This window comes from Capsella rubella, unplaced genomic scaffold, assembly GCF_000375325.1.
Source record: "Capsella rubella cultivar Monte Gargano unplaced genomic scaffold, Caprub1_0 scaffold_3, whole genome shotgun sequence".
Classification (NCBI taxonomy): domain Eukaryota; kingdom Viridiplantae; phylum Streptophyta; class Magnoliopsida; order Brassicales; family Brassicaceae; genus Capsella; species Capsella rubella.
In genome coordinates, this window is record NW_006238921.1 from 3,279,974 (window position 1) to 3,304,722 (window position 24,749).

Below are 24,749 nucleotides of genomic sequence, written 5' to 3' on the forward strand. Positions count from 1 at the left end.
TCTGACTCTGACTCTGCTAAAGTGTCATCTACAGTTTTCGAAAAGATCAAGATGAATAACAAAATATCACGTGGCTTTATATCTATTTTTGTTTTCAACATGGAAGGAATATGAACTCACCTTGGAAAGTTTTATACAAAGGAAAATCTCTACCAAAGAATTTAAACAAAACAAAGCTCTCACAGAAAGGTCTCGGTTCCGTATAAGACAGATACTCACGAAACTAGACAAGTGTTCAAAGAAAGAATTAGAAGAAAATGAAAATTGCCAGACTCTAATGGCAGTAGAAGCACGAAGATGATATACATATTATGTTTCCTGCTTCTCCTTTAGGATTTCACCATTATGAGATTTCTGCAGCTTATGGAAATCATGAAACAAATTGGCTGCTGGAGAAGCTTTTGTTTATTCACGGTAATCCACAAATGGCTCCAAGAGTGGACATTAGTGAGAAAGAATTTCCAAAAGGCGGGATTGAGCATCTGCAGGAGTATCTCTTCCAGGAACATTGACCTTCAGAAGATTCGAATACCTGCAACCCAAAGAATGTGATGTTTAGTATAAAAAATAAAACAAAAAAATATAAGCCTCATTGCTGCTTGTGTTTATTTCAATGAATTTAAGTTAAAGAAAATAATAAAGTTGAGAAGCAGACTCTGTGGGTGTAAACATTTGGTCGTGTTCTGCTATGAATGCGAGCAGCGCCTGCAGAAAATTATGTACATATTTGAGTCTCGTTTGGTTTTCAGGTCACAATAATTGTGAAAACCCCAAAAGGGAAACCAAGAGAAAAACAATCTCCTCTTTTTTTGCTTACTTCGAATGGCATGTTTAATAGTTCAAAGTAAGTACGGACACGATCCAGGTTATGTTGTACAGTTTCACCATCGATATATGGAATAGCTGCCATGGCCTGCAGTGTTAAATACACACAAATTAAGATAGTGATTGTTGTTGGGAATTATTAAAAATAGTAAGTAGACTGATCTTTACCTGTTCCAATGCAATCGTGTTCCGACATATTTGTTGAACCCCGAAAAGGTTGATTGATCTCATGTCAGCCAAAGCCTAGAAAATTTCGTAATAAGATATACTGTCAAGGTTTAGAAGATTGTAATAACCTACTGGATATCGAATTATAGTATGGTATATTCAAAACTGAACTAAAAGTACCAACTATCTTTATAAATCCCCCTACCATAAATAGAAACAGATTAACAAAATAAAAAAGGTGTACCTTAATGGAAGCATTTGCTGCAATTCCACATATGCCACCAAAAACATAATTCCTCTTCTCACCAGAGATGAAAGGCGCCATTCCCTCATCCCTACGCGTTATCTGTAAAATGAAGAAGCTTAAAAAACTTGATGCAGAAATTTTGGTTCCAAACAATTTTCATCTTGCAAAACCAGTTGAAATTTAGTTTGGACACTAAACAAGTTGTTATTCACAGAAAAAACTAAAGTGCATTCCTGGAATTTTTTTGGAGATACATAGATATAATCATATAACTAACCTGTGAAGTAAGAGATATCACAAAGTCGTCAGGCTCTTCAGCATCCTCATCCTCCAGGTATTCCCTATTCGTCATTTCCTTTTCAACACCATAGTATTTCGTAAGTTTTACAGGCCAAAAATTGAATTCCCATGCCACCTTATTTACAAAGGGAACATCCATCACATACCTGGAGATGAAAGACTGTTTCCAATTGCATCTCAACACGAAGAACCTTTAGACAATCAGTCGCAAGTTTTCGGTACTCATCCGCAAATGATGCCAGATTCCTAGGAGAAGCTGCTTGACTTCTGCTATTACCTTCAGCTTGACTTGCCGCGCGAGGAACTGCTTGTCCAAGCCTATATATTTTGGAAATCAAAACTTCAGAAAGACATTCCGTTGCTTGCTGTTAGGGAGGGAAGAAAGGACTATCTTGCTCGACATGATTAAGGAGCACAATAGAAAAGGTAAAAATAACAATCACGGATATCACAAGCTTTTCTTTTACACTGAATGAAATGAATTCAGAGTTTCTTTATGATTGAGCTGGAAAAGACAGTGATCAGTCTAGTTTAGTCTCTTAGCTATCCCTTTTTTTTTTTTCGGGCAAAAGTCTCTTAGCTATCCTACTTTCTACTATGAATGTCCTTTTTCCTTCGCTTTTATAACATCATGAAACTTCCTACTTTTCCTAGTGTCCTTGTATCATCTAAGATGTAGTAAGAGATGAGGAACAGGACATGCATAAAGAATCTGATCCAATGAACTCACCTCTCAATAGAGTCTGCCACGAATTCAAGCGAGTCACTAAGAGAGGCTAGCAAAATCAGTTTGTTGTCATCACGAATTAGATTATCCTGTACGAAACACACATAATTAATATCTTCACCAAATGATTTTTTTTTAACTAGAATAAGTTTCAGACAGCAGTGCACATATCTTTACCTGCTTGATAGGTCGCAAACTCAGAAATAGTTCACTGAGTTCTACTTCGGTGCCAACAGCCTCAGAGTGAGAAATAGCATGGCCAAGCGGAGATGGCAAACAAGCACTAGCCGCATCAAGCCGCATCAATTTCTCAATATCATGCCTCCCAATTAGCATGTAACTGAGCTTCTCTAGAACAGCCTGAAATATTAACGACGAAACTTATGGTCAGAAAAGTGTATACGAAGGAAGAAAAGCAATACTTTACATTTAGAGAAACTAAAGAATGGGTAAGAAACTGCAAATTTTAATCAAAAATGGAAAAAGGTGCATTTCAGACAGGCTAACTTCATATTCTTTCACATCTCTCTTTGAATCATACTTTCTCAGGATTATAGCCTCCAAGTATTTTAATGCCAAATTCTGGTACATTTTCACAGGCTGGTAACCTATACTTGCAGTGTAGGCTAAACAAGGCAATGCCAAAAGCCAAAAGCCAAAAGCAGCATAGCTACTCAGGTTTCACATAGTCCAATCTGAACACTAGCTGGTTTCATGATGTCCACTTTCTTTATTCATCTTAAGCAACACCTCAACCATTGCAGACTCTAATCCACAGTCATATCATCTAATTCACCCACCTCCAGATGAATTATTAAAATCACATTACGCTGACAAAACTACTATTTACTGTAAGATTTTGTGCTATAGGCGCAAACCCCTAGATCCCAAACACATAACATAGGTTAGAAGAGTAATAGGAAGAGGGTAACGAATAAGAAAGGTGGAAGATCCATGCCTCCATGTATGATGTTCGACATCTTTCAAATGTCCTCTCAAGAAATGTCTGAACATACTTCACAAGGTCAGTAGCAAATTTAGGCATGGCTTGAGCCCAGCCAAGAACCTATAAATTTGAAGAGCAAGTAATTTCAGCAGAACATATATATCTTAAATCTTGGAAATTAAAGATGTATTAAATGATGAAACTGGAAGTGATCACTACACTAGTCAATTATTTTAGTATATAGCTTGCAGTTTTAAATGCATAGACGACTTGCCTCTTTTGCAAGGAGATCTATTGCCAAAAGACCTTGTAAGATAGGTCGTCCCTTTTCTACAGTTGGGGTGTAAGTAGTAGTTGTATGTGCACGGGGCCGAAATGCAGCAGCGCCTGCAAAATGATTTTGAGAACCATGGGTTTCTAACCTTGGATTTATGTAGAATTACACACCGGCATTACTGGTACTTCGTTTTATAAACTAGTGAAATGAAAATTTTCCTATAGGATACTTTATGCCAAGGAATCTTTGAAGATATCTGCTACAATTCTCAAAGATGCTTTACTTTTCATAAAACCTCCATATTGGCAGCCCAATTCAGTTAATTTTGCAAGCAAAAGCTTCTACGACCACTTTGTGATGGAAAATCTCCAAGTCTTTGGGGCTTAACTAACAGCTCACTTTAGAGGGTAATTATCCTAGAATAGCAACAAAAAACTCTATGACCAAATCTCTATAGTTTATGGGGTTTACTTGATATAGCTTGTTGTACGCCTTTCCTGTAGTCCACAAACATTGTCGGTAACAGGTGGTCCTTTACAAAGTTCTCAGTAAATGTAAGCAAGCCATCATTCCTGCATCAAGTATTGAAAACTGTGTTGATAATACTGACGATTTCTCAGCACTTGAGAAAACAATAATTTAACTTTCATTTTGGACGGTGAGGAAGGTGTTTAGCTTTGCCAGGATGACAGCCTTCAAAGGAAAGTGGAAATTTTGAACTTACACAAGCTGGGAATGCTTTTTGGGCAACATTGAGGTGATTTTATCTGTAAACTGCAAGACACATAAGACCATAAGTCTACTAGAATTTTAACATTGAATGAGTATGGTTAGATGAACCAGAATCTAAACCTGAAGGACAGGCCGGTATATAGATGCAGCTAGATATATTCCTTGTTCAGGCAAAACAGCTGCAGATCCATAACCTTCCAGTGATGCATTTGGAGCCCTCTTTCCCCAGCCTTGACGAATGAGATCAGCTCCTGCCATCAGTAGATAACGTCATTAAGTCCACCAAGGGTGTTATAATTGAAGAAAAGTCAGAATGATTGATTATTACCCTGATTAGAAATCGATACAGTTGCATCTGTAAACCGAAAGGTAAATGTTAGCCCATCTTCAGGTGCATCCCTGCAGTCCAACATTATCAATCAAACAACTAAGATGCAGAACTTGACATACATGTCTTACAAATAGCCTTGCAAAGCACTATGATGCGGAAAGAGAATGCGACATGCTTTGTATGTTAAACAACATTTGAACTATTTACTATATTGACATTTATAAGGATGCTAACTTTCAACAACCTCAGACAGGCTAAGATCCAGTAACCAAAAATGTACAATCTGTGTTATACTCTTCAGGGCTCACTATTGTAATGCACGGTGAAATACTCAAGTGACAAATTCAGGGCTCGACCACAAATGTTTTTGAAGGACAAAATCTCAACGCTTTTCATTCAGATAGTTTTTGTATGAACTACCAATGTTTGTGGGTCACTTGCCTTTTGTCTTTCTTCGGAGCCTTCTTTGCAAGCTTAGCAGTTTGTGCAGCAGTATCTGCTGAAGCAGCTTCGGGAGTTGCTCGCAGAATCTCACATATAAGTTGTTGGCATTCACTCTTCATCATTCATACATAGAATTTCAACAAGCTTAAGTATAAGAACTCGGTAGTTCAATGTAGATTCATAAAGATTTAGCTTCGCGACAAAATAGTAATTTGGAATAGAATAAGCGGACCTGTAAGACGGTCAAGGGAAAACTGATAGTGTAGCCTCCAGTAGCTTGGGATGCTTCAGACTCGGTGTTCCAATTCACATCAGTAGGCAATGACTTTGGTGTGTTAATGTCATGTTGTGAAGCCTTTAACTCCAAAAGCTCTCCAATTACGACATGATTTTCTATCAAAGCAACAGTAACATAGATTTCGAGCTTTTGACTATGGAAAATGAAATACTGAGATGAGTTTGAGAGTCGAATTTCTCACCAAATATCTTGACAATTGTATCTAAAATTGAGTCAAGAAGTTCTTTCGCTGCAGCCTGCGCTTTACCTCCAGGAGCCATAAGAGGCGAAACAGGGCTCACAGCCAGGTGAGTTCCTGAATTTGATATCCCATTTTGAGGTTTCTCTTTTGATAACCTGTAGGCCTCTGACTGTCCTTTGATAAAATGCACTCCAGCAGCCGTACTTCGATCACCCTGACTACAGGCGGACTTTAACAAATTTGTAGTCTCCACATGTGCTTTAATCTTGGATATTATGATCTCATGAATTGTGGGTCGAAGTTTTTGACTGCAAAAGAACACAAAAACATAACTAAAAAAGTTCCCAGTTTCTAAAACGGAATGTACAAAATTTCATGAAGTAACTTGAATGGAAAATTACTGAGCTGGATCCATTAATCTTTAAACTCAAGAATGATTAGGTTCACTGGTCCCAAATATTAACACATATACATTTGACAAAGATAGTATCTAGTGATTGATGTCAAAAAAAGGAAGATAGTATCAAGTGATGACAGGGGTGACAAGTTAACTAAAGAAATGAGACTATCTACTACCGATCTAAAACTAAGAGATGTTCAAGAAGTGAATTTTCTATAATTATATCCTGCGCTGAAACAGAAACAGTAGCTTTTATAAAACCATTTACAAAAACAAATGAATATTATTAGAAAGCCAACCATATAATAGCACCAGCAGCTGCAACTTTGCCAAGCATGCAGAGACACTGAACAAGGGTTTGTAGATACTTCACATGCAGTGGATCATCACTCTTTCTTACTGCTTCCTGAAACAGGAGAAACACAATGTCATGACACTGAAAAAATGGGGAGAAGATATGCTGTATAACTGCTTCACAAACACATACAATAAACTCGTCAGGAGTGGAATCAGAAAGCCAAGGTGGAAGCTGGCAAGAAAGAAATTTAGTATCAGTCCCATTCCTGGCTGTATCTGTGGTGGCTTCATCATGTTCTACGGAGTCCTCTTCATCATGTCCATCAAATGATGAACTAAGAAACACAATGGATAAAACATACAAACATTAGCAAAGTAATGGAGTAGCAAAATAATCAACGTATATTTCCTCAAACCAGAACAAAGGTTGCGTGTAGCACACCCACAACCTTGGGTAGACAAAGCAACTTCTGGAATAATCAATTTACAGTGTAGTTTCTTTTATCGACAAATCTTCTAATGAAGGAATTTACAATAAGAATCTCTACATAATGATTAGGAAAGATTGAAATTATGGTAATCTCCATATTAACAGTCACGCAGTAAGTAAGGAGAACCACAACTAAACAGACAGTTCTGAAACATTTATCACTTAGAATAAAGTTAATAACACGTAAAAAAGGTTGATAATATCCCATGAAGAATCAATTGAAGGGAAAGTTGCTATATCATACCTTTCATCATTAGAAGCTGTTCTGTATGAACCATTTGTGAGCCCTCTAACACCAAATTGACTATCACCTTTCAGTGTCCGTGTTCTACGAGACAGTGGTTGTGAGCTCATTCGACTAGCTGCAACAGCTGTTGTTGTTGGTACTTCATCGTCTCTTTCATATATGCTTGAGGCAACTGAACTGCAGCATAAACATGGTCAAGAACAGAAGATTGTGCACAAACAGAAATGATGAGGGACACTTTTAAGTGCGCAGGTCACTGGAATCGAGGATAAAAAGCATCACAACTTCTGATATTTTTGTTTCTAGAAGTGGAAAAACCTACCTGTATTCACCTCTATTGTATAGGTGTGCATGCAAATCATCTAGAATTTTGAAGAAAAGAGCTCCCCGCAACTTAGTTAGCTCAGATCTGACATCTTGAAGAGCACCAACCTAGGTGAACAAACAAGAATATCTATGATACAACATCCAAATGAAACAGTAAATTCATCGAACAGCGGTAATTCAAAAGTCCCAACAGAAATTAGATGATACCAGGTCCCCTTCAGTGGATTTATTACAAAAAAAATCTTAGAGATTAACTTCAAAAATGAATGGGAAGACCCACAATATAACCATGACACTGCGTTTCCAGCATTTGTTAACATTGGCAGTAAGTAAAATTACCGTTTGAAGCCCCTCACGCTCAAGCATCAGAGACGACTGGAGATACACTTGAATAGCAGCATAAAACTGTTTATCGCCAATGAGCTTCTCAATACGAGATGGAACCTGTTCCATGTTTCGAGAGGCGGGGCCACCATTTCACATCAGAAAAGCAGTTTCTTTAAAGTAACCCAAAGTGAAAAAACAAGCAAGTACAAATATAGGGAACATATCATCAGACATACGGGGGGATCATACATTAAGTATAAAACTTCAGAGCAGCGCAGATACATAGCAAGCACTATCCACACACAATTAACTAAGAAATGTTGCAGGTAATCCTACCAACCTTAGCAATGCCCTCGATTTGATCCAAAAGTGAGATGATGTGCCGCAATGTAACAGAACGATACCACAACTGGTGTAATTGTTTATTGCGAGCACCCAAGCTCTGCTTTGCTTCTGCTAAATCGTGCTTCAAGTCTCCGATTTTTTCAGTGGACTCACTAAATAATCGCAAGATCTGATGAGGAATACAGTGAAAGCAGAGCAAAAGAAGAGAGATAATCAAAATCAAAGTCTCTCACAAATGAACTTTTACTAGATAAATTACTACATAAGTATTCTTCCACAAAGAAAATTCTACATGTAGAAATCGAACAAGCTATATGAAACGTGAAATATGGAAGTAATAAAGAAGTTACAAAGGTTGCTGCTTCAGAAAAATAAAAATGCACTATCGAATAAGAAAGAGGAGCTAACAGATATTAGAAACCTGGGAGTAGTTTTGAATGGCCTTGTTGAAACCACCATGATAAGCATGGACAACTTCATCCACAACCTCCTCGACAACATCACTTTGTTCCTTTAATATATGAATGTCACCTTCACGGTCTTTCGACGTCAAGATATGCACAACATGTGGCAAAGAGTCAAATCGTGCAGCAGCCCAGCTCTCATCTATTCGTGCCAACTCGTCCCTAAGGTACTGCAATAACCATCACCACTCAGGCACAGAAACACACATGTACCCAAAACGAAATACACAACATAACCGAGAGTGGTGAAAATTTAAGTCGATTTCTTGTCTCAGGCATCACTTCTTCCATTTAACTCCAACACAAGTTGAAGAGAGAGATATAATAAAAAGAACCGACATACTTATTGTTCCTATAAATTCCTAAGGGGATGAAAGAACACCGTTAAACCAAACAATTCCTCCTTAAAGGCCCAAGTTATGGTGTGTTAACTCAAGTAAGAGTGAGGAAAGTGAACTTACAGTTTTATCCGAAGGTACAGGCAAACCATTGAAAATCCCCATGCTGGAGAACTCACTCCGCTTGGCTTATTAGAGCCCAAATGAGTGTTCCTCAGCACATTTCAATCAAGCTCCTCTCTAGCTGAAAGTAAAAGTTCAAAACCCAACACAAGATTTAAACACATACATGAGCTAGAAACCACGCTATTAAAAAAGTCCTACGTTAAACCACGATGATTCGCAGTTGAATACCAACAAAAAAAAAACACAAAGAAGCTAGTGAACCTGAACGGAGAATTCAAGTCAGGAGAACACAATGTAAACGAAAATTCAATTAGCACTCCTTGAGCGAAAGATCTATCCATAAGCAGAGAATCATAATTCGAATTACATGAAAATTCCAACTGAAGACGAGATTATCGGCGTATTCAACATTCCAATCAAACACTACGTCTGGAAGTAGATCTAGAGAGAAAAAATAGAGAAACGAATTCGATTTCAGCTGCGAACCTTACCTGAGATACGATTCCTCGTTCGAATCCGATCAATAGGTTCCCGATCACGCAGAGAAAAAGCTAAATCTCGAGAAGAAGAAGAAGAAGAAGAAAAGGAAAAAATCTTATACGCGTTTGTTTTGTTCTCTCGTTTCAATTTCTTCTAACTTTCCAGACTTTTCTTCTCTCTAATTTTTTTTTTTCTGTTTTACTTTTTCCCTGTTTCTTTTTTCTTTTCCCCAATTTGTTAATAATTTTAATTTTACTTGTGGAAGAAAAATAAACATAGACCAATAACCAATAAAATTATGAAGTAACGAACAAAACAATTATATTACATACTAGCAGTTGATCCGCGCTGCGCGCGGGAGATTTATAAATTTGTTTTGTTAATTTTTTATTCATATTATGATATTTTATTATCTTTTTGAATTTTTTTTTTAATTATTATTTTTCATTACTCAAATTTGGATTAAAAGCATTTGATTCAGTTTATGAAATATCATTTTTTTTTCTTTTTGATCATGCTATAAACTAATATTTCACTTTCAATTTTATTTTTCCTCTTTATAATTTTAATATACAATTACATAAATATTTTTTTATTTTACCACAAAATTTATTTCCATTCTAAAACTCAGTAACATATTTAAAATATTAATCTATGATCAATTTAAAATGAAAGTTAAATTATATTATTACCACTTATTAAAAAAAATTAAAGTATTGTTTTTCTTATTTTACATAATTTATTTTTATTTTTATAAACTTTCTATTAATTAAATAAATAACATAAATATGCACTAAATGAATGTTTTAAATTTATTTTAATGTAGAAACAAAAATGTGGCTTAGGTGGATGCTGAGGTGGCATCATGAGAAGAGAGAAAAATTTATTTTAACAAATTATAATGTTGTTTTTCTTATTTTAACATTTTATTTCTTTTATATAATTTATTTTTTATTTATATAAATTTGATATTAATTATAAGTAACATAAATATGCATTAAATATATATTTTAATTTTTTAGTGTAAAATTAAAAATGTTGCTTAGGTGGATGCTTAGGTGGCATCATGAGAAGAGAGAAAAAGCTAACTTTATATATATAGATGTAGCCGGCAATCATTAGACCCAAAATTAATAAATTTTTGAAGTTTTCATCATTAATCCACACAAATTTACAAGAAAAAAACCACTAAAATACATCTTAGATGTCCTACCAAAAAAAAAAAATACATCTTAGATGAAGCTCAAATATAGCATTTTTTTCTTATAAATTGAGTGGGAAAAATGTTGAAACTTCATTATGTGCTACTGAGTACTGTCTACTGATATATACCTCAAATAATATTTGTCTCAAAATATTTCTCAACTAACAAATAGAAGATTTAAGATTTAATTTACTTAAACCGCTAAATTGTTTACTGGAAACTGAATAATTATCACTGACCGGACCGGCCGAACCGGACAATAACAGAGCATAATTTACAGCTCCTTCGTGCTCTAAACAGAGATAAACTTAGTTGGGTAACCAAACAATCCTTTTCTTCTTCCTCTCTTCGCCTTCGCCGATCACTCTCCTGCAATTTTACGGCGACGGAACGATGAATCCACCGGAGAAGAACCAAGATAGTGTCTCCTCCGTATCTCACTCTCAACCCTCTACTCTTCCTCTACATTTGAACTCGAACCCTTATGTAGAAACAAGTTTGAATCCATTTCCGACTTCGATCTCCACCTCAACCTCTAACCCTAGTTTTGAGCAGATGGTCTCTTTCTCCGCGCCTAAGAAACGAAGGAGAGGCCGGTCTCAACGCTCAGCGTCGTCGTTTCATACCCTTCCCGTCCCCGGTAACAGCAATTTCGTGTCATCTTCAGCTTCTTCTTCCGGTAGATTTAATGTAGAGGTCAATTTATCGAATCAGACTGTTAAAAATTATCCTGGGATTGGTGATGAGATCATCACGATCAATAAGGAGGCTACCACTGAAGCTTTGCTGGCTCTCACAGCTGGTTTTCCGGCTGATTCGCTTACAGAGGAGGAGATTGAGTTCGGTGTGGTGCCTGTGGTTGGAGGCATTGAACAAGTAAATTACATCTTGATTAGGAACCATATCATATCGAAATGGCGAGAAAATATATCTAGTTGGGTCACCAAGGAGATGTTTCTTAATTCTATTCCTAAACATTGCAGTAGTCTCTTGGATTCTGCTTATAACTACTTGGTTACTCATGGATATATTAATTTCGGTATAGCACAGGCAATTAAAGACAAGATTCCTGCTCAATCGAGCAAATCTAATGTAGTTATAGTGGGTGCTGGATTATCTGGATTGGCTGCAGCTAGGCAACTGATAAGATTTGGGTATAAAGTCACGGTTTTGGAGGGTAGGAAACGACCCGGTGGACGGGTTTATACCAAAAAGATGGAAGCTAGTAGGTTAGGTGCTGCAGCGGATTTAGGAGGGAGTGTTTTGACTGGAACATTAGGGAATCCTCTAGGGATTATAGCAAGACAGCTGGGTTCTTCTCTTTACAAGGTACGAGATAAGTGTCCTCTTTATAGAGTGGATGGTAAACCGGTTGATCCGGATGTGGATATGAAGGTTGAGGTAGCTTTTAACCAGCTTCTAGACAAGGCAAGTAAACTTAGGCAGTTGATGGGTGATGTTTCCATGGATGTCTCCCTTGGGGCAGCACTCGAGACATTCAGGCAGGTTTCTGGGAATGATGTGGCCACTGAGGAAATGGGTTTGTTTAACTGGCATCTTGCCAACTTGGAATATGCAAATGCGGGCCTTGTATCAAAGCTTTCTCTTGCATTCTGGGATCAAGATGACCCATATGATATGGGTGGAGACCACTGCTTTCTTCCTGGAGGAAATGGAAGGCTGGTTCAGGCTTTGGCTGAAAATGTACCAATCTTGTATGACAAGACCGTCCAAACAATCAGATATGGTTCAAATGGTGTTAAGGTAATTGCTGGAAATCAAGTGTATGAGGGTGATATGGTTCTGTGTACAGTTCCCCTTGGTGTCCTTAAGAACGGATCCATCAAATTTGTTCCCGAATTACCTCAGAGAAAGCTTGATTGTATTAAGAGATTAGGTTTTGGGTTACTAAATAAAGTTGCAATGCTCTTCCCGCATGTATTTTGGAGCACAGATCTCGATACCTTTGGTCATCTTACTGAGGATCCGAACTATCGAGGTGAATTCTTTCTGTTCTATAGCTACGCACCTGTTGCTGGTGGTCCTCTCTTGATCGCATTGGTTGCGGGAGAAGCTGCTCATAAGTTTGAGACAATGCCACCCACCGATGCAGTGACACGTGTTCTTCAGATTCTTAGGGGTAATAGAGTTATACTATCTATTGATTGTCATTTAACGAAATTCAGTTTTTTCCGCTGTTTTCATTCTTCAGGAGACCTACTCTCTGTTTTCCAGTTTAACCCTGATACTTAGGTCCAGAATTGTTAGTTCAGGATTTGTATTCCAGATTTGTTGATGTTGATGCTCACGTATGACACAGTTTCCACTTTAATGAATTTCAGGTATATATGAACCTCAAGGAATAACTGTCCCTGATCCACTTCAAACGGTCTGCACCAGGTGGGGTGGAGATCCATTCAGTCTAGGATCTTACTCTAATGTTGCAGTGGGAGCTTCAGGCGATGATTACGATATATTAGCAGAAAGTGTGGGAGATGGAAGGCTTTTCTTTGCCGGGGAAGCCACAACAAGGCGATACCCTGCAACCATGCATGGAGCTTTTGTTACTGGTCTGCGAGAAGCTGCAAACATGGCTCAATTTGCAAAGGCCCGAGGCATAAGGAAAAGAATTGATAGGAACCCATCAAGGAATGCTCATTCATGTGCCATTCTCCTTGCAGATTTATTCAGGGACCCTGATCTGGAGTTTGGGGGATTTTCCATAATCTTTAGTAGGAGGAATCCAGACCCAAAATCTCCTGCGATTTTGAGGGTAACTCTAAGCGAGCCTCGTAAGAGAAATGAGGACCCAAAAGCAGATCAGCACTCAAACAAGATACTGTTTCAGCAGCTTCAGTCTCATTTCAACCAGCAGCAACAGATTCAGGTGTATACATTATTAACTAGACAACAGGCTCTTGACCTGAGAGAAGTCAGAGGTGGTGATGAAAAGAGACTTTACTATCTTTGTGAGACACTTGGAGTGAAGCTGGTGGGAAGAAAAGGTCTTGGTACTGGAGCTGATTTGGTCATTGCTTCTATTAAAGCTGAGCGAACCGGTCGCAAGCTACCATCATCGTCATCCTCAGGCTCAAAATCTGGTTAGAGCCTGATTTGATTAGAGGCTATATAAGTCCCTGATTTGATTACCCCGATAACGTATCTGGTAAAACAACTAATGACATTTTTAACTCGTTTTGTTATTGTTGAGAAGGTATATTAAAAGGGAAACCTGGTGCATTGAAGCGAAAAATGATCAGGTAAAGAACAAGATCTATATGTGTTACAGAATCTCTCACTATTTAAAAAACCATTTCTTAGAAAGTTTTGGTTGCACAGAAGGATTAAAGGACCGCTGCCGCTGAAGCAAAGTAATAACGGTATCTCGGAGACTATAAGATCCGAGTCTTTAGGCAATGGCAAAGCCTCTGAACAACAACAACAACAACAACCTACCATAGTAGAGTCGATAGGAGGTAGCAGCATGCAAGGTGAAAGCAAGATGTTGGGCACAGGAGTTGCAACAAGTTCAGGTATCCATTCATTCTTCTTCAGTTATGTCCCTCTTGCTCATTTTGATATTCTGATCATTCACATTGATAATGTTAAAACGCGTAGGTGGTTCCTTACTTGGTGAGACGATGAAAAAGATGGAGGAATGAACAAGTCCCGCTTTTGGAGAATCCTTGTCTGATAAGAACATCCGTAGTTCGGGTCTCCCACTCCTAACCAAGCCGAGAGAACATCTGTAGTTAGTTCATAATCCGTTGACTATATCAGTTTATTGTCTATATGAATTTGTATGATCCGTATTTTGATTGAACGTGACTTTATTCCAAAATTTATAAAAAGAATTTTTGAATTTTTTTTGTGAATTCATCAAATATATATACCTCGTGAAAGATGCTCTAGTAGAACTTGAACACAAAAGAAAGTGAAGGAAGATGAAGAAGAAGAAGGTTCACCATAGCGACGATGAAGAGGACGACACTTTCTACTATCGCTACTCTTCCGTCGCGGCACCACCTCCGTCGAACCCTAAACAACCTTCTTCATCCGCCAAATCATCAGCTCCTGGCGGATCTGGCGGCTTAGCTCCTTCGAAATCAACCCTCTACGTCTCCAATCTCGACTTCTCCCTCACCAATTCCGACATCCACACTCTCTTCTCCACCTTCGGCAAGGTCGCTCGTGTCACTGTTCTCAAGGATCGCCACACTCGCCGCTCACGTGGCGTCGCGTTCGTGCTCTATGTCTCTCGTGAAGACGCGGCTAAAGCGTCGGGTTCCATGGACGGAAAGATTCTTAACGGTCGGAAGTTGACGGTTTCGATCGCCGCAGATAACGGACGTGCGTCGGAGTTTATTAAGAAGAGAGTGTACAAGGATAAGTCGAGGTGTTACGAGTGTGGAGACGAAGGGCATCTTTCCTATGAGTGCCCTAGAAATCAATTGGGTCCAAGGGAGAGACCACCGCCGCCTAAGAAAAGGGGCCGGCGGAAGGAGGACGGCGGAGAGGCTGAGGAAACTAGGGAGTGGTCTGCGGCGCCGCCCTCGTTAGCTGTGGCGGAGGAGACATTTGAGGAGGAGAATTGGGCTTCGGTGGTGGATAACGAAGCTGGAGAGAGGTTGAGAATGAGAGAAGCAGAGGAAGAAGAAGAGAGGAGGAAGAAGCGAAAGGAGAAGAAAGTTAGTTACTTTAGTGATGAGAGTGATGATGAAGATTAGAGTTATTAGGTCCGTTTTCTAATCTGTGAATACTGAATATAGAGTGAGATTGATCAAAAAAACTCAGGAGCATGCAATTACGCTGTGTGTTTCAGATTCTGGATTTGAGTTGATCTGAGGTTTTGTCTTCATAGGAGATCATGTTCGATGTGTCTGGTTCTTTAGTCTTAAGTGATCTAGTGTCAACGAAGATACTATGTTGTTCATCAATGTATTTTAGCTCCTGATTGAAGAGTACACTCTTAAACAATCCATTGTGTCTCTGCAACTTATTGAGTTATATATACTGAAATCATTTTCCATGTACTGTATGTGAATTTTGAAACTACTCCAATTAGAGAAAAAGAGATTGATCTGGTTTTGTCTTCATTTTAGATTTGATTGATGCCTGGGGATATTTGTCCAAGTGGCCTTTCAACTAGAATAAGGGCACTTGTGTATCTGTTCTTAATTTGATGATTACATTGTTGTGCATCTCACCTCTTTATTTGAAGACTATACACTCTTGAACACACTATGCTTTGTAGAATGCCCAACTTATAGAGAGTCATGTTGCAGAAACCCTGTGTAACTTCAAAGCTGTCCTGCTGTCTTCCTCACCCAAAACTTTCAGCTGGAACCGCTACCGGTCTGCATAGAAGAACAAGTGTTTGACTGTTTTTTATGCATGTCAAGATTTAAGACCATAGCTGACTTTGATGCAACAGATTTGAGATTGACTAACCAATAACTCATGATCTCCCATGATTTCTTCGGTTAATTCAGAGATAGGTTTATCAGCACTGTTTGGAACCATAGCTGCAAACACAACTGGTTCCAGCCCTGCATTTTTATCCATCAGTTTTTAAACCGACTTGTCTTCCTTTTATTGTTCTTAATTCATTTTAAATTTGTATTGTAGGTACCAGTCTCTGGGAATGCATCAATGAACATCATCATCTCCTCTCCTGTCAAACCAGATAAGAAGCAGATTCGAGGCAGTGACTGCGCAATCTGCACGGCGAATTTATGTGAGAAACAACAGAAAAGAACCTGGAAAGATATAGAAAAGCCACATGCCACATACTTTCACTCTCTTCAGGTCAGGCTGTTTTGTGTTAACTGCTTCCCATAACGAACGCGGGATCATATACTCTGTACAGATGACAATCTGGTGTCCAAACAACAACATAAGGTTATATGAAATCTCCAAAAGTTTCGGGATCTTGAAAGAGTCAGAGATAGACTAATACAGATTACCTCCATGAATTCGCCATTGAGCTCCTTAAGAAGCTCTTGTATCTGCATCACAAGATGATAGATTAATCAAAAGACTCAAAAAGCTTCGAAAAGTGTAATAGGTATCTCCATTTCATTACCTTTTGTGCTTCATGAAGTGTAAGGCCTAGCAACAGCAAAACCTGCAAAAGATGATGGAATCTAAGTGTTTGTTATCATCACAGTCTATCGACAGTAAACAAAGATTAAAAAAGGTAAAATAAACTGACTGGAGGGCCAAATCGAGGATCTTGGGGATCCAGAGGTACAAACTTTGAATCTTCCTCAAGTGTCTGTGGAATCTCTTGAGCTGAATTTCTAACACATAGCTTTTGCTTGAGCTTTGTGTTTCTGTGGTGAGACTTGTTCTTTGTCCATAACAAAGAAGACGTAGCGAGCCCAGAGATGCGAGAAGAGCTTACTAAGTACGTATTTGAAGATGATGAAGGAGTTGGCCTTGAGATAGCAGACCCCAACGAAGAAATCGACATTGCTCCTCCTCTCCTAGTCTCATCTCTATCTTGCCTGCTAGATAAAATCATTCCTCTAGCCAATCATGATTTGCCATGTGTCATGTAGAGAAAAATCAAAACCTGCTTAGTTTTTTTACAAGTCTACCGGAGCTTTATTCCGATTACATAATTCTGTATAAACGCTTCTTAAATTTTGTTTTATACATTTCGTTATTTCGGAAACAAAACATAGAAAACCACATTTTGTTGTATTTATTTTTTTTCCTTTTGGTGTCAGCAGAGTTTGATTTTTTAACGAAATTGGGCAAACCCCTACATATATCTTTCTTATGAGATCAAATTACATAAGGAAACGTCACATGCTCACACACTGTTTTATATTTGCTGCTTTGTGTTGTCATGCAACTACGCAAAGAAAATGGGATCACATCTGAGCAACCAGTCCCTCTTCTCCCTGAGCAGCCACAGTAGCATCTTCAATAAGCGAATTCTCCATCCATCGCTTCAGCATTGTCAATGCAGCTTTTGGCTGGTCCATTGGAACCATGTGTCCTGCATCTCGCACCTGTTTTTTTTTTTTTTAAATCATCAAACCCGTTGTTATTGTTAAAATAGAAAACCAGCAGAACAAAGGACTGTTTTCATTATATAAGAGAGGCCGACCTTAAGGAAACTGAGTTGTTCGTAAGTCTTTAACGAGCCTGCGTCTTTGCCGTCCACAAGAAACGGAACTACTTCAGCTGCCCCAAAGTTCGTTTTCCCTGACCAATCCATTGCGTTCACCCACCTCGAGTTACCTGCTCCAATTACGTTTTACTCAACTGAGAATTTAATCTGTTTCATTATTTGCACATCTGGATTTAATTATCATGTTCGGATCTTACCGAGCCAGTTGCAGATAAGATCATATTCTCCAGCATAAACAAGAAGGTTGATTCCATCTTCCAAGAGTTCGGGAATTCCGACCTCGAGATTCCTCATCCAATCTACAAGCATTGCCTGATAGACTGAAGTACTGCAGGAGACAAAGTCTATGTCCCCAACACCAAGCGACGTCCTCACAGATTTCAGATTCAAAAATTTCTCCATGTTCGAGAAATCGTAGCACAAACTCCCCACACACTTCTTCCTGATGTCATAATACTACACAAGAAATGCGATGTTACTCTTTTGAGCTATCCTTTAATTTCAATGCAGGAATATTAAACACAGTTTCTTTCCAAAAGTGTGGACTTCTTTAGTTGATAAAAATGGTTTGCTTATCTAGAAATCCAATTGGCAATGAATTAAAACTAAACAGTTCTTTTGGGCTTACGTTTACTCGACCAGCATGACTCATTACACCACTGAACAAGGTATTGCAAACAAGATAGGATGCCAAACAAGAAGTTGTGCCATCAGTTCCTGAAAGGCCCAAAAACATGGATTCAGGATCCACCAAAGCACACACAACAATTTTAAAGACAACTTGATAAGGAACAGGGGAGGAAGTACCACAAAGCTTGATAGATAGTTCGCAGAGTGGGACAATCTTTTCTAAACGATCATGCTCTTTCTGCGTGATTAACCCCATTTCCAAAGCGTAGTCAGGATAGGCTGGGTATTGGAGTGCAGGATCTGTAAGCCCATTTCCAATGGCGAATCCCTGCATGGTATAACTTGTTAGTACCACAACCTTCCATTAAAACCTGAAGAGGGAAACATAAAATAGTCACATGCCTTTAGGTTAACATGAATCCCCTCATTCGCCTTGTTTCCTTTATGGACTCGGGAAGCAAAAGCTGGAATGTAGTGCCCAGCATATGACTCTCCAGTTATGTAAAAGTCGTTTTCTGCCAACTTAGGGTGCTCCGCAAAGAAAGCCTGAGGTTATATCATGAAACTTAATCACTAATCACGACTCGAGAAAATCAGAACAGTCAAACCGAGGTGTGTATCCAATTCATAGCTTGAAAGCAGAAAAGAGCAGAATAAAAAGGAATTCAAGAGAAAATCCAGTGACCAAACCTGCAGAAAATCATAAAGATCATTGCTGACTCCAGTTTCGTCATGACGGATATCACTTTGGTCTGTCGTATAGCTGAAACCAGTTCCAACAGGCTGGTCAACATATAGAAGATTGGAAACCTGCAAGAAAAAATCTCAATCAACTCTCATGTGCAAAAATCTAGAGCATTAAGGCGGTTTGGGAAATAGTTTACAAGGATAATCATAGAAGGTAATAATACCTGGTCCCATCCATACTCATTCCAAGCAAGAGACATGTTATTAGTGATCTTGAAAGGACCGTTCTCATAGAACACAGCCAGCTCACTGCTACATCCAGGCCCTCCGGTCAACCAAATCACAACAGGAGCATCCTCCTTCTTATGGCGTGATTCAAAGAAGAAGTAGAATATGCTAACACACACCAAGCAAACAAGTGAATTTTAGTAAGTAAAACGTCACCAAAACTCCAATGTTCAAATCAAACTAAAACACAACCTAGTCAACAGATAGCTGCAAATAGTAATTGAACCATAACAAAATCAGATGCTAAATATTCACAAACAAAAATGCAGAGAGATGCATAAACCAAAATCTAAGTGTAAGATAGAAAACCTTGCGCCACCAGATTTAGGGAGCTTGTAATAACCAGCATGATGACCTAAATCAGCGACAGTAGCGCCACCGTCGGGAAGTATATTCGGAAACACGAACTTCCGTTCAACAATCCCCAATCCCTCCGCGGCAGTGAGAGGCGAATCAGCGACATCGATCACATTCAGATCCTGCTGCGGGAAAAGGTTTAACTCACGGATCAACTTCTCGGCGCGCGTTGAAGGCAAGTTCGATCTCTCGAAGGTGCGATCGTTCAGTAGAAACGATGAAGACGGAAACGTAGAAGCGACGAAGACGACGAAATGCAAGACAAGGCTGAGAAAAGTTAGTTTCTCCATTTCTGTTTCTTTTTCTTTTTTTTTTCAACTGAGCTTCTTTTTTGGGATTCTCGTTTTATGAGATTGTGACGAACAAATTTGGGGGAGAAGAGAAGGGACACGTGGCCAACAAATATCAAAGAAAAAATCTTATGATACGTGCCCGAGAAAGTTGGGGCTATTTTTGCGAAATTTGAGAAATTGTGGGTGAATCTGTTACGTTACACTCAAGATTACGTCAGTGGGTAAGTCTCATCGACGGTTAGGCACGCGAGTTGAATGGGAAGCAAAAAAGATGGATGGGTCCCAGTCATTTTAATAAATGAAAAGAATAAAAATAAAAGAGAGAAGAAAAATTTATAAAAAATCCGACCTGCCGGAATCGAACCAGCGACCTAAAGATTTCTTTGGGATAACCCACTACAGTCTTCCGCTCTACCAACTGAGCTAAGGTCGGCTTGTATATGTCTTCCAACTTATAACAATTTAATCATGAAAAACACCTTAATGGGCCTCACGCACGTAAACCTTTAAAGTTTTTAGTGCAATATTCTTATGGACCTTAAAGGCCTTTTCTCTAATATTCTCTTATGGACCTTTAAGTTGACCTAGTGTTGTTAAGCAAGGTAAGCCCATTCAGCTAAAAGACGAAGATGACAGATGAGAAGAAGACCGACTAAGGAACCATCGTATAGAGATAGTTGCTAGGTATACAAATTTTTTGTTGACTTTGATTTCATTGTTTGGCATGTTTGGTTTAGTTAGTCTACAAGTATTTGTTCAAACTGCAGAGCAAAAAGGTTGACGAGTTTGTTCAATCTGCCGTGCGAAACACCAACTCCGCCTTTGGCCTAAAAACATTTTCGTCAGTGTTTCAACAATAAACGGAAGCTCCTCCGTCAGACACGTGTTAACAAGATAGTCTAACTGTCCACGTGGCATCACCGGAACCAGTTGCTTATCATCTTCCCTCCACAATGGACCCTACTCTGCTCTCCCTACACAGATGCAGTTTCTACGTAATTAGATGCTTTGATCCTTTGGAATCTTCCACTAGTTTCAGTCTTCACGCATCATAATATTCCAAACTATGAAAATGAATAAACTATACAATAAAACGTCGTCGTCTCGTTCTCCTTCATCATCATAGCGCCTCTTCTCCTCCTTAGCTTTTCTCTACTTTTTAGCTTCTTCAGTTCTGCTTTTCAGACATACACATAAACCAGCAGCTAAAACGAGAAAAACGGAATCTTTTATTTCATTCATTATTTTAATTCAAAAGTACATAGTTTTTAAAAAAAAATTAATTATCGTGATGAGGGCGTTGAATTCGCGGCTAGTTCTGATCGACATCAACAGCTCATGGCAAGCTTCGCGCCGGTTAATCTCCGCCACCACAACCGCTTTTTCATCCGATTCCTCCTCCTCATTCCGTCGAACACGTGGTGCGCGTCAGAGGATCGCTTCGTCGAAGTCTCCGGCGTCGTCGCCGTCTCCTGTTCGGAAACCATCTGATGGACTCAGCTTCGATCTTCGGTCACCGTCAGCTGATTCGTATAATTCCGCGTCGATCTCATCTCGAAGGACATCGTCGACGGCTCCGCCTACGGTGGAGCTCGACGCTTTCCTCGATATTCTCCCTCCGACGACTAGGAAAGAGCTCGTTAAGCACGAGGCGATCGAGGATTTGATCGAAGTGGTGATGGATTTAGGGAGGAAGCCATTAGCTAGATTCCCTTCCGGCGATTGGGTGATCTCAGAGCAGCCTGTGACCCACCAGGATCTGGAACTTGCAGTATCAAAGGTCTGTATGTCTCTGATCTAACACATGCAACTAATTTCTCATATGTTTTAGCTTATTCCAGTTCTTGGAGAGAGTGATAAGAATGGCTTATACTGTTTATGGTCTTCTGTGTTTGAATCAAATGTTTTTGATGAATGTTTTCAATCTAGGTTGGTGATTTTTCGGATGATAACAGATCGGGGATCGACAGATCTTTGCATCGTATAAGCGCTATACGTAATCGCAAACTTCAAGTAATTGGTCTAACATGTCGAGTGGGTCGAGCTGTATCTGGAAGTGCAGAAATTATAAGAGATTTGATTGAAGGAGGAGGATCCATCTTGGTCATAGGATCTCCCGGAGTTGGCAAAACAACTTTAATCAGGTACATTGATTTACCTCCAGGTTTGAGCATCATTATGAACTTATAGTGTGATGATCCGGTTGATACAAAGTTGGTTTGGTGGTTTGTACAGAGAAATTGCACGGATGTTAGCTGATGAACACAGAAAACGTGTAGTGATTGTTGACACGTCAAATGAGATTGGAGGTGATGGTGACGTTCCCCATTCTGGAATTGGCCGTGCCAGGCGGATGCAAGTTCCAAATGTGAATTTACAACACGATGTACGTCTCTTAACTCTACTACAGCTTTGTAATCATATGGTGTATGAAGGAATCAAAAGGATATTGCTTTATTAATATGTTATTCATGCTATAAATACTCATGCAGGTGATGATTGAGGCGGTTGAGAATCATATGCCTGAGACTATCATCATCGATGAGATAGGGACTGAGCTTGAAGCTTTAGCTGCTAGCACTATTGCTCAACGAGGTGTTCAGCTTGTTGCAACTGCTCATGGGATGACTATAGACAACATTATCAAAAATCCTTCTTTGCAGATTCTTATTGGTGGAATTGAGGTATGACCGTAACTTTGCTTCTTCTTCCTTTTTTTGCTCTCTTGTTATCTGAGTTAACCGTAATTTGAATTTATTTTACCTAGAGTGTGACTCTTGGTGATGAAGAAGCAAGGAAAAGAAAAGTGCAGAAGACAATTCTTGAAAGAAAAGGACCTCCGACATTTACTTGTGCTGTAGAGATGATTTCGAGAACTGAGTGTCGTGTTCATCAAAAATTAGATATCACCGTTGATGCTATACTAGCTGGTAAGTTAAAACAGTCCCTCTCCTAATAGTAATTGAGTAGACAAGTGGGAAACCAAATCAAACAACAAACTTCGTGGATATTCTAGGGAAATCCGCTCCATTTGAGATCCGTCAAATTCGTGGCGATGATGATGTTCCTCATAAGTTAGTGACTCCCGTTCCTTTGGAGACCCTTGAAGAGGAGCCTGCACCATTGCTCAACAGAGATTTCGTAAGTGAAGTGCTGTCTGACGATGAAGATGAAGGTTATCTTCCCATTCAGTATAATAAGGCCAGTAGTAACACATACACAAGCCCAAGAAGCTCGCCGGTTCATGTTTATACTTACAATGTAAAGAACCTGATCTTTTCTTCCCAAGTTTCTAAATGTGCTTTTTCTGATCCTTGGAAAATAATCTTGATCTTAAACAGCCAAAGATACTAACTGTAGATATGGTATCCTCTGTTTGTGTTCTAGGTCCTTGAAGCTGATCTCCTTCAAGTAGCTGAAGTTATGGGCTTAGACGACGAAATAGAAGTGACAGATGATGTTGGAGAAGCAGATGTCATTCTAGCATCAAGTTCTGAATTGAAACAGAACTCATCGATCCGTCGTGTTGCCAAATTACACAAGCTACCGATATTTGTTATTAAGGTATCCTTCTTCTTGCATGACTGATGATGACTTACTGGATTCGTTCGAATCATTATCTTGATTCTCTTCCTGTTTATACCTTGCAGTCAACTACAATGGCTCAGATGGTCAAGGCGGTCCGAATGATCCTTGGGAGAGAATCATTTGGCTCAGCCCCTAAAACCATAGAGAAATCTTCTGTTGATGATATTGAGATCAAAGATGATGCTCCTGAAAGCAAACCCAGTTTAGAAGAACTCGATGCCCTCGAGGTAACTCCCATCTCCCTCCTGTAAAAATTCTCGGAATTTCTCAGTAGAGATGGCTTGTTATACCTCTGATCAGTCTCTTTGACCTATCAACTATTACTTCATTAGGATTCCTACAGCTTAGTTTACAAAAAGCTCAATACAATTCAGTGATTATAGATTAGGGAGACCTGCGAGTATAACTACTGTCTACTGAGACACCCCTGTTTCTGAAACGCAGGAAGTCCGTCTAGCAATCGAATATATTGTAATCCCGGGAGGTGAACCAGTGGAGCTTCTTCCGAGACGGTCAGATATAATAGTTCGGCAGCTAGAGCTGGTTGAGAGTTACCAACTCGCAGTTGAGAACCTCGGCACTCACCTTAATCCGCGCCTTCAGATACTTCCTCGCCGATCAACCAAGAAGATGTTGCCATCTTCCTCTTCAAAGAGAGCAACAGAAGATAGCATGGGGAATACCATTACTCGTCTTCCTTTCCTTAAGGATTGACATCTCTGACTTCAGCCATATGGGCTACACTACGGTCTCTACGTTGAAGACTCTTGGACGTTGTACATTTTACTGTAAGTCTTGGTAAATAAACTGTTTATGTTGTTTGTCATTACCAATTGTAATTTTATGTTTACAAATGCAATGCCTCTGTCTTCTTTACCCGAGGGGTAATGTGTAACGTTGAGGAAACACAGGGTGCAAATCTGTAGATATTTCCTTACCTCTCTTTATAAATAGAAATTGTTTTAAGGATAACAGCAGAATGCTTGTTTTCTGCTTCTGTGAGTTTCCAAATTAATTAGCTTGCAATTTCTCGGACTGTTCCATATACGCATGAAAATACAATTGAAATAAAGCGTAGTTTCTGCATCTTGTGGGATTTGGCTATATCTGGGTTATGAATGATTGATTCTGATGCACATACAAAATACAACGTTGTACCAAACCCCATATCCTCTCAAGCAGAGGTCAATTCAAAAACATCTGTTTATAGATGAGTATCATAGTTGACTTCAACGACATTG

At 39.1% G+C, this 24,749-nt stretch overlaps 6 protein-coding genes and 1 non-coding gene across 10 annotated transcripts; 3 read left to right on the forward strand and 4 right to left on the reverse strand.

Moving 5' to 3' along the window:
• Positions 1–54: 54 nt before the first annotated feature.
• Positions 55–9,475, reverse strand: LOC17890711 (exocyst complex component SEC8). Of its 4 annotated transcripts, none has more exons than XM_006299420.2 (27): positions 9,329–9,475; positions 8,835–8,951; positions 8,331–8,543; positions 7,905–8,078; positions 7,577–7,681; positions 7,233–7,342; positions 6,908–7,087; positions 6,364–6,508; positions 6,176–6,282; positions 5,477–5,784; positions 5,230–5,390; positions 4,995–5,110; positions 4,551–4,621; positions 4,343–4,473; positions 4,215–4,264; positions 3,962–4,062; positions 3,488–3,600; positions 3,226–3,333; positions 2,445–2,627; positions 2,271–2,356; positions 1,687–1,858; positions 1,518–1,595; positions 1,238–1,339; positions 994–1,068; positions 818–913; positions 656–705; positions 55–532 (listed from the first exon to the last, which is right to left on the reverse strand). In XM_006299420.2, exons 2-27 carry the CDS (start codon positions 8,874–8,876, stop codon positions 445–447), a joined length of 3,165 nt encoding a protein of 1,054 aa, XP_006299482.1. In that variant the 5' UTR covers positions 8,877–8,951; positions 9,329–9,475; the 3' UTR covers positions 55–444. The 4 variants fall into 4 exon arrangements, with proteins under 4 accessions (XP_006299482.1, XP_023642417.1, XP_023642418.1 ...); XM_023786649.1 differs by having other exon boundaries at positions 8,835–8,955; XM_023786650.1 differs by having other exon boundaries at positions 8,835–8,955; positions 9,324–9,475.
• A 1,175-nt stretch (positions 9,476–10,650) lies between these two features.
• LOC17892384 (protein FLOWERING LOCUS D) lies at positions 10,651–14,388 on the forward strand. The gene is made up of 5 exons (XM_006299645.2): positions 10,651–12,661; positions 12,864–13,622; positions 13,736–13,781; positions 13,861–14,054; positions 14,140–14,388. Exons 1-5 carry the CDS (start codon positions 10,915–10,917, stop codon positions 14,181–14,183), a joined length of 2,790 nt encoding a protein of 929 aa, XP_006299707.2. The 5' UTR covers positions 10,651–10,914; the 3' UTR covers positions 14,184–14,388.
• Positions 14,389–14,417: 29 nt separating this feature from the next.
• LOC17892811 (U11/U12 small nuclear ribonucleoprotein 31 kDa protein) lies at positions 14,418–15,554 on the forward strand. The gene has a single exon (XM_006300165.2). The coding sequence runs from the start codon at positions 14,466–14,468 to the stop codon at positions 15,246–15,248; it is 783 nt and encodes a 260-aa protein (XP_006300227.1). The 5' UTR covers positions 14,418–14,465; the 3' UTR covers positions 15,249–15,554.
• Positions 15,555–15,603: 49 nt separating this feature from the next.
• Positions 15,604–17,094, reverse strand: LOC17892398. The gene is made up of 7 exons (XM_023786522.1): positions 16,736–17,094; positions 16,607–16,648; positions 16,488–16,529; positions 16,315–16,398; positions 16,154–16,241; positions 15,973–16,070; positions 15,604–15,878 (listed from the first exon to the last, which is right to left on the reverse strand). The coding sequence occupies exons 1-7, from the start codon at positions 17,045–17,047 to the stop codon at positions 15,858–15,860; spliced, it is 687 nt and encodes a 228-aa protein (XP_023642290.1). The 5' UTR covers positions 17,048–17,094; the 3' UTR covers positions 15,604–15,857.
• Positions 17,095–17,207: 113 nt separating this feature from the next.
• Positions 17,208–19,965, reverse strand: LOC17893669 (serine carboxypeptidase-like 49). The gene is made up of 9 exons (XM_006299623.2): positions 19,580–19,965; positions 19,207–19,378; positions 18,986–19,105; positions 18,698–18,841; positions 18,473–18,623; positions 18,294–18,382; positions 17,863–18,121; positions 17,642–17,775; positions 17,208–17,543 (listed from the first exon to the last, which is right to left on the reverse strand). Exons 1-9 carry the CDS (start codon positions 19,915–19,917, stop codon positions 17,403–17,405), a joined length of 1,548 nt encoding a protein of 515 aa, XP_006299685.1. The 5' UTR covers positions 19,918–19,965; the 3' UTR covers positions 17,208–17,402.
• A 298-nt stretch (positions 19,966–20,263) lies between these two features.
• On the reverse strand, positions 20,264–20,353 carry TRNAY-GUA. The gene is given in 2 exon segments: positions 20,264–20,299; positions 20,317–20,353. It is a non-coding gene; the product is annotated as a tRNA-Tyr (tRNA).
• A 589-nt stretch (positions 20,354–20,942) lies between these two features.
• LOC17893823 (uncharacterized protein ycf45) lies at positions 20,943–24,480 on the forward strand. Its single transcript, XM_006299409.2, has 9 exons — positions 20,943–21,700; positions 21,850–22,064; positions 22,156–22,306; positions 22,413–22,604; positions 22,688–22,850; positions 22,937–23,181; positions 23,308–23,484; positions 23,571–23,735; positions 23,953–24,480. Exons 1-9 carry the CDS (start codon positions 21,212–21,214, stop codon positions 24,220–24,222), a joined length of 2,067 nt encoding a protein of 688 aa, XP_006299471.1. The 5' UTR covers positions 20,943–21,211; the 3' UTR covers positions 24,223–24,480.
• The last annotated feature ends 269 nt before the right edge of the window (positions 24,481–24,749 follow it).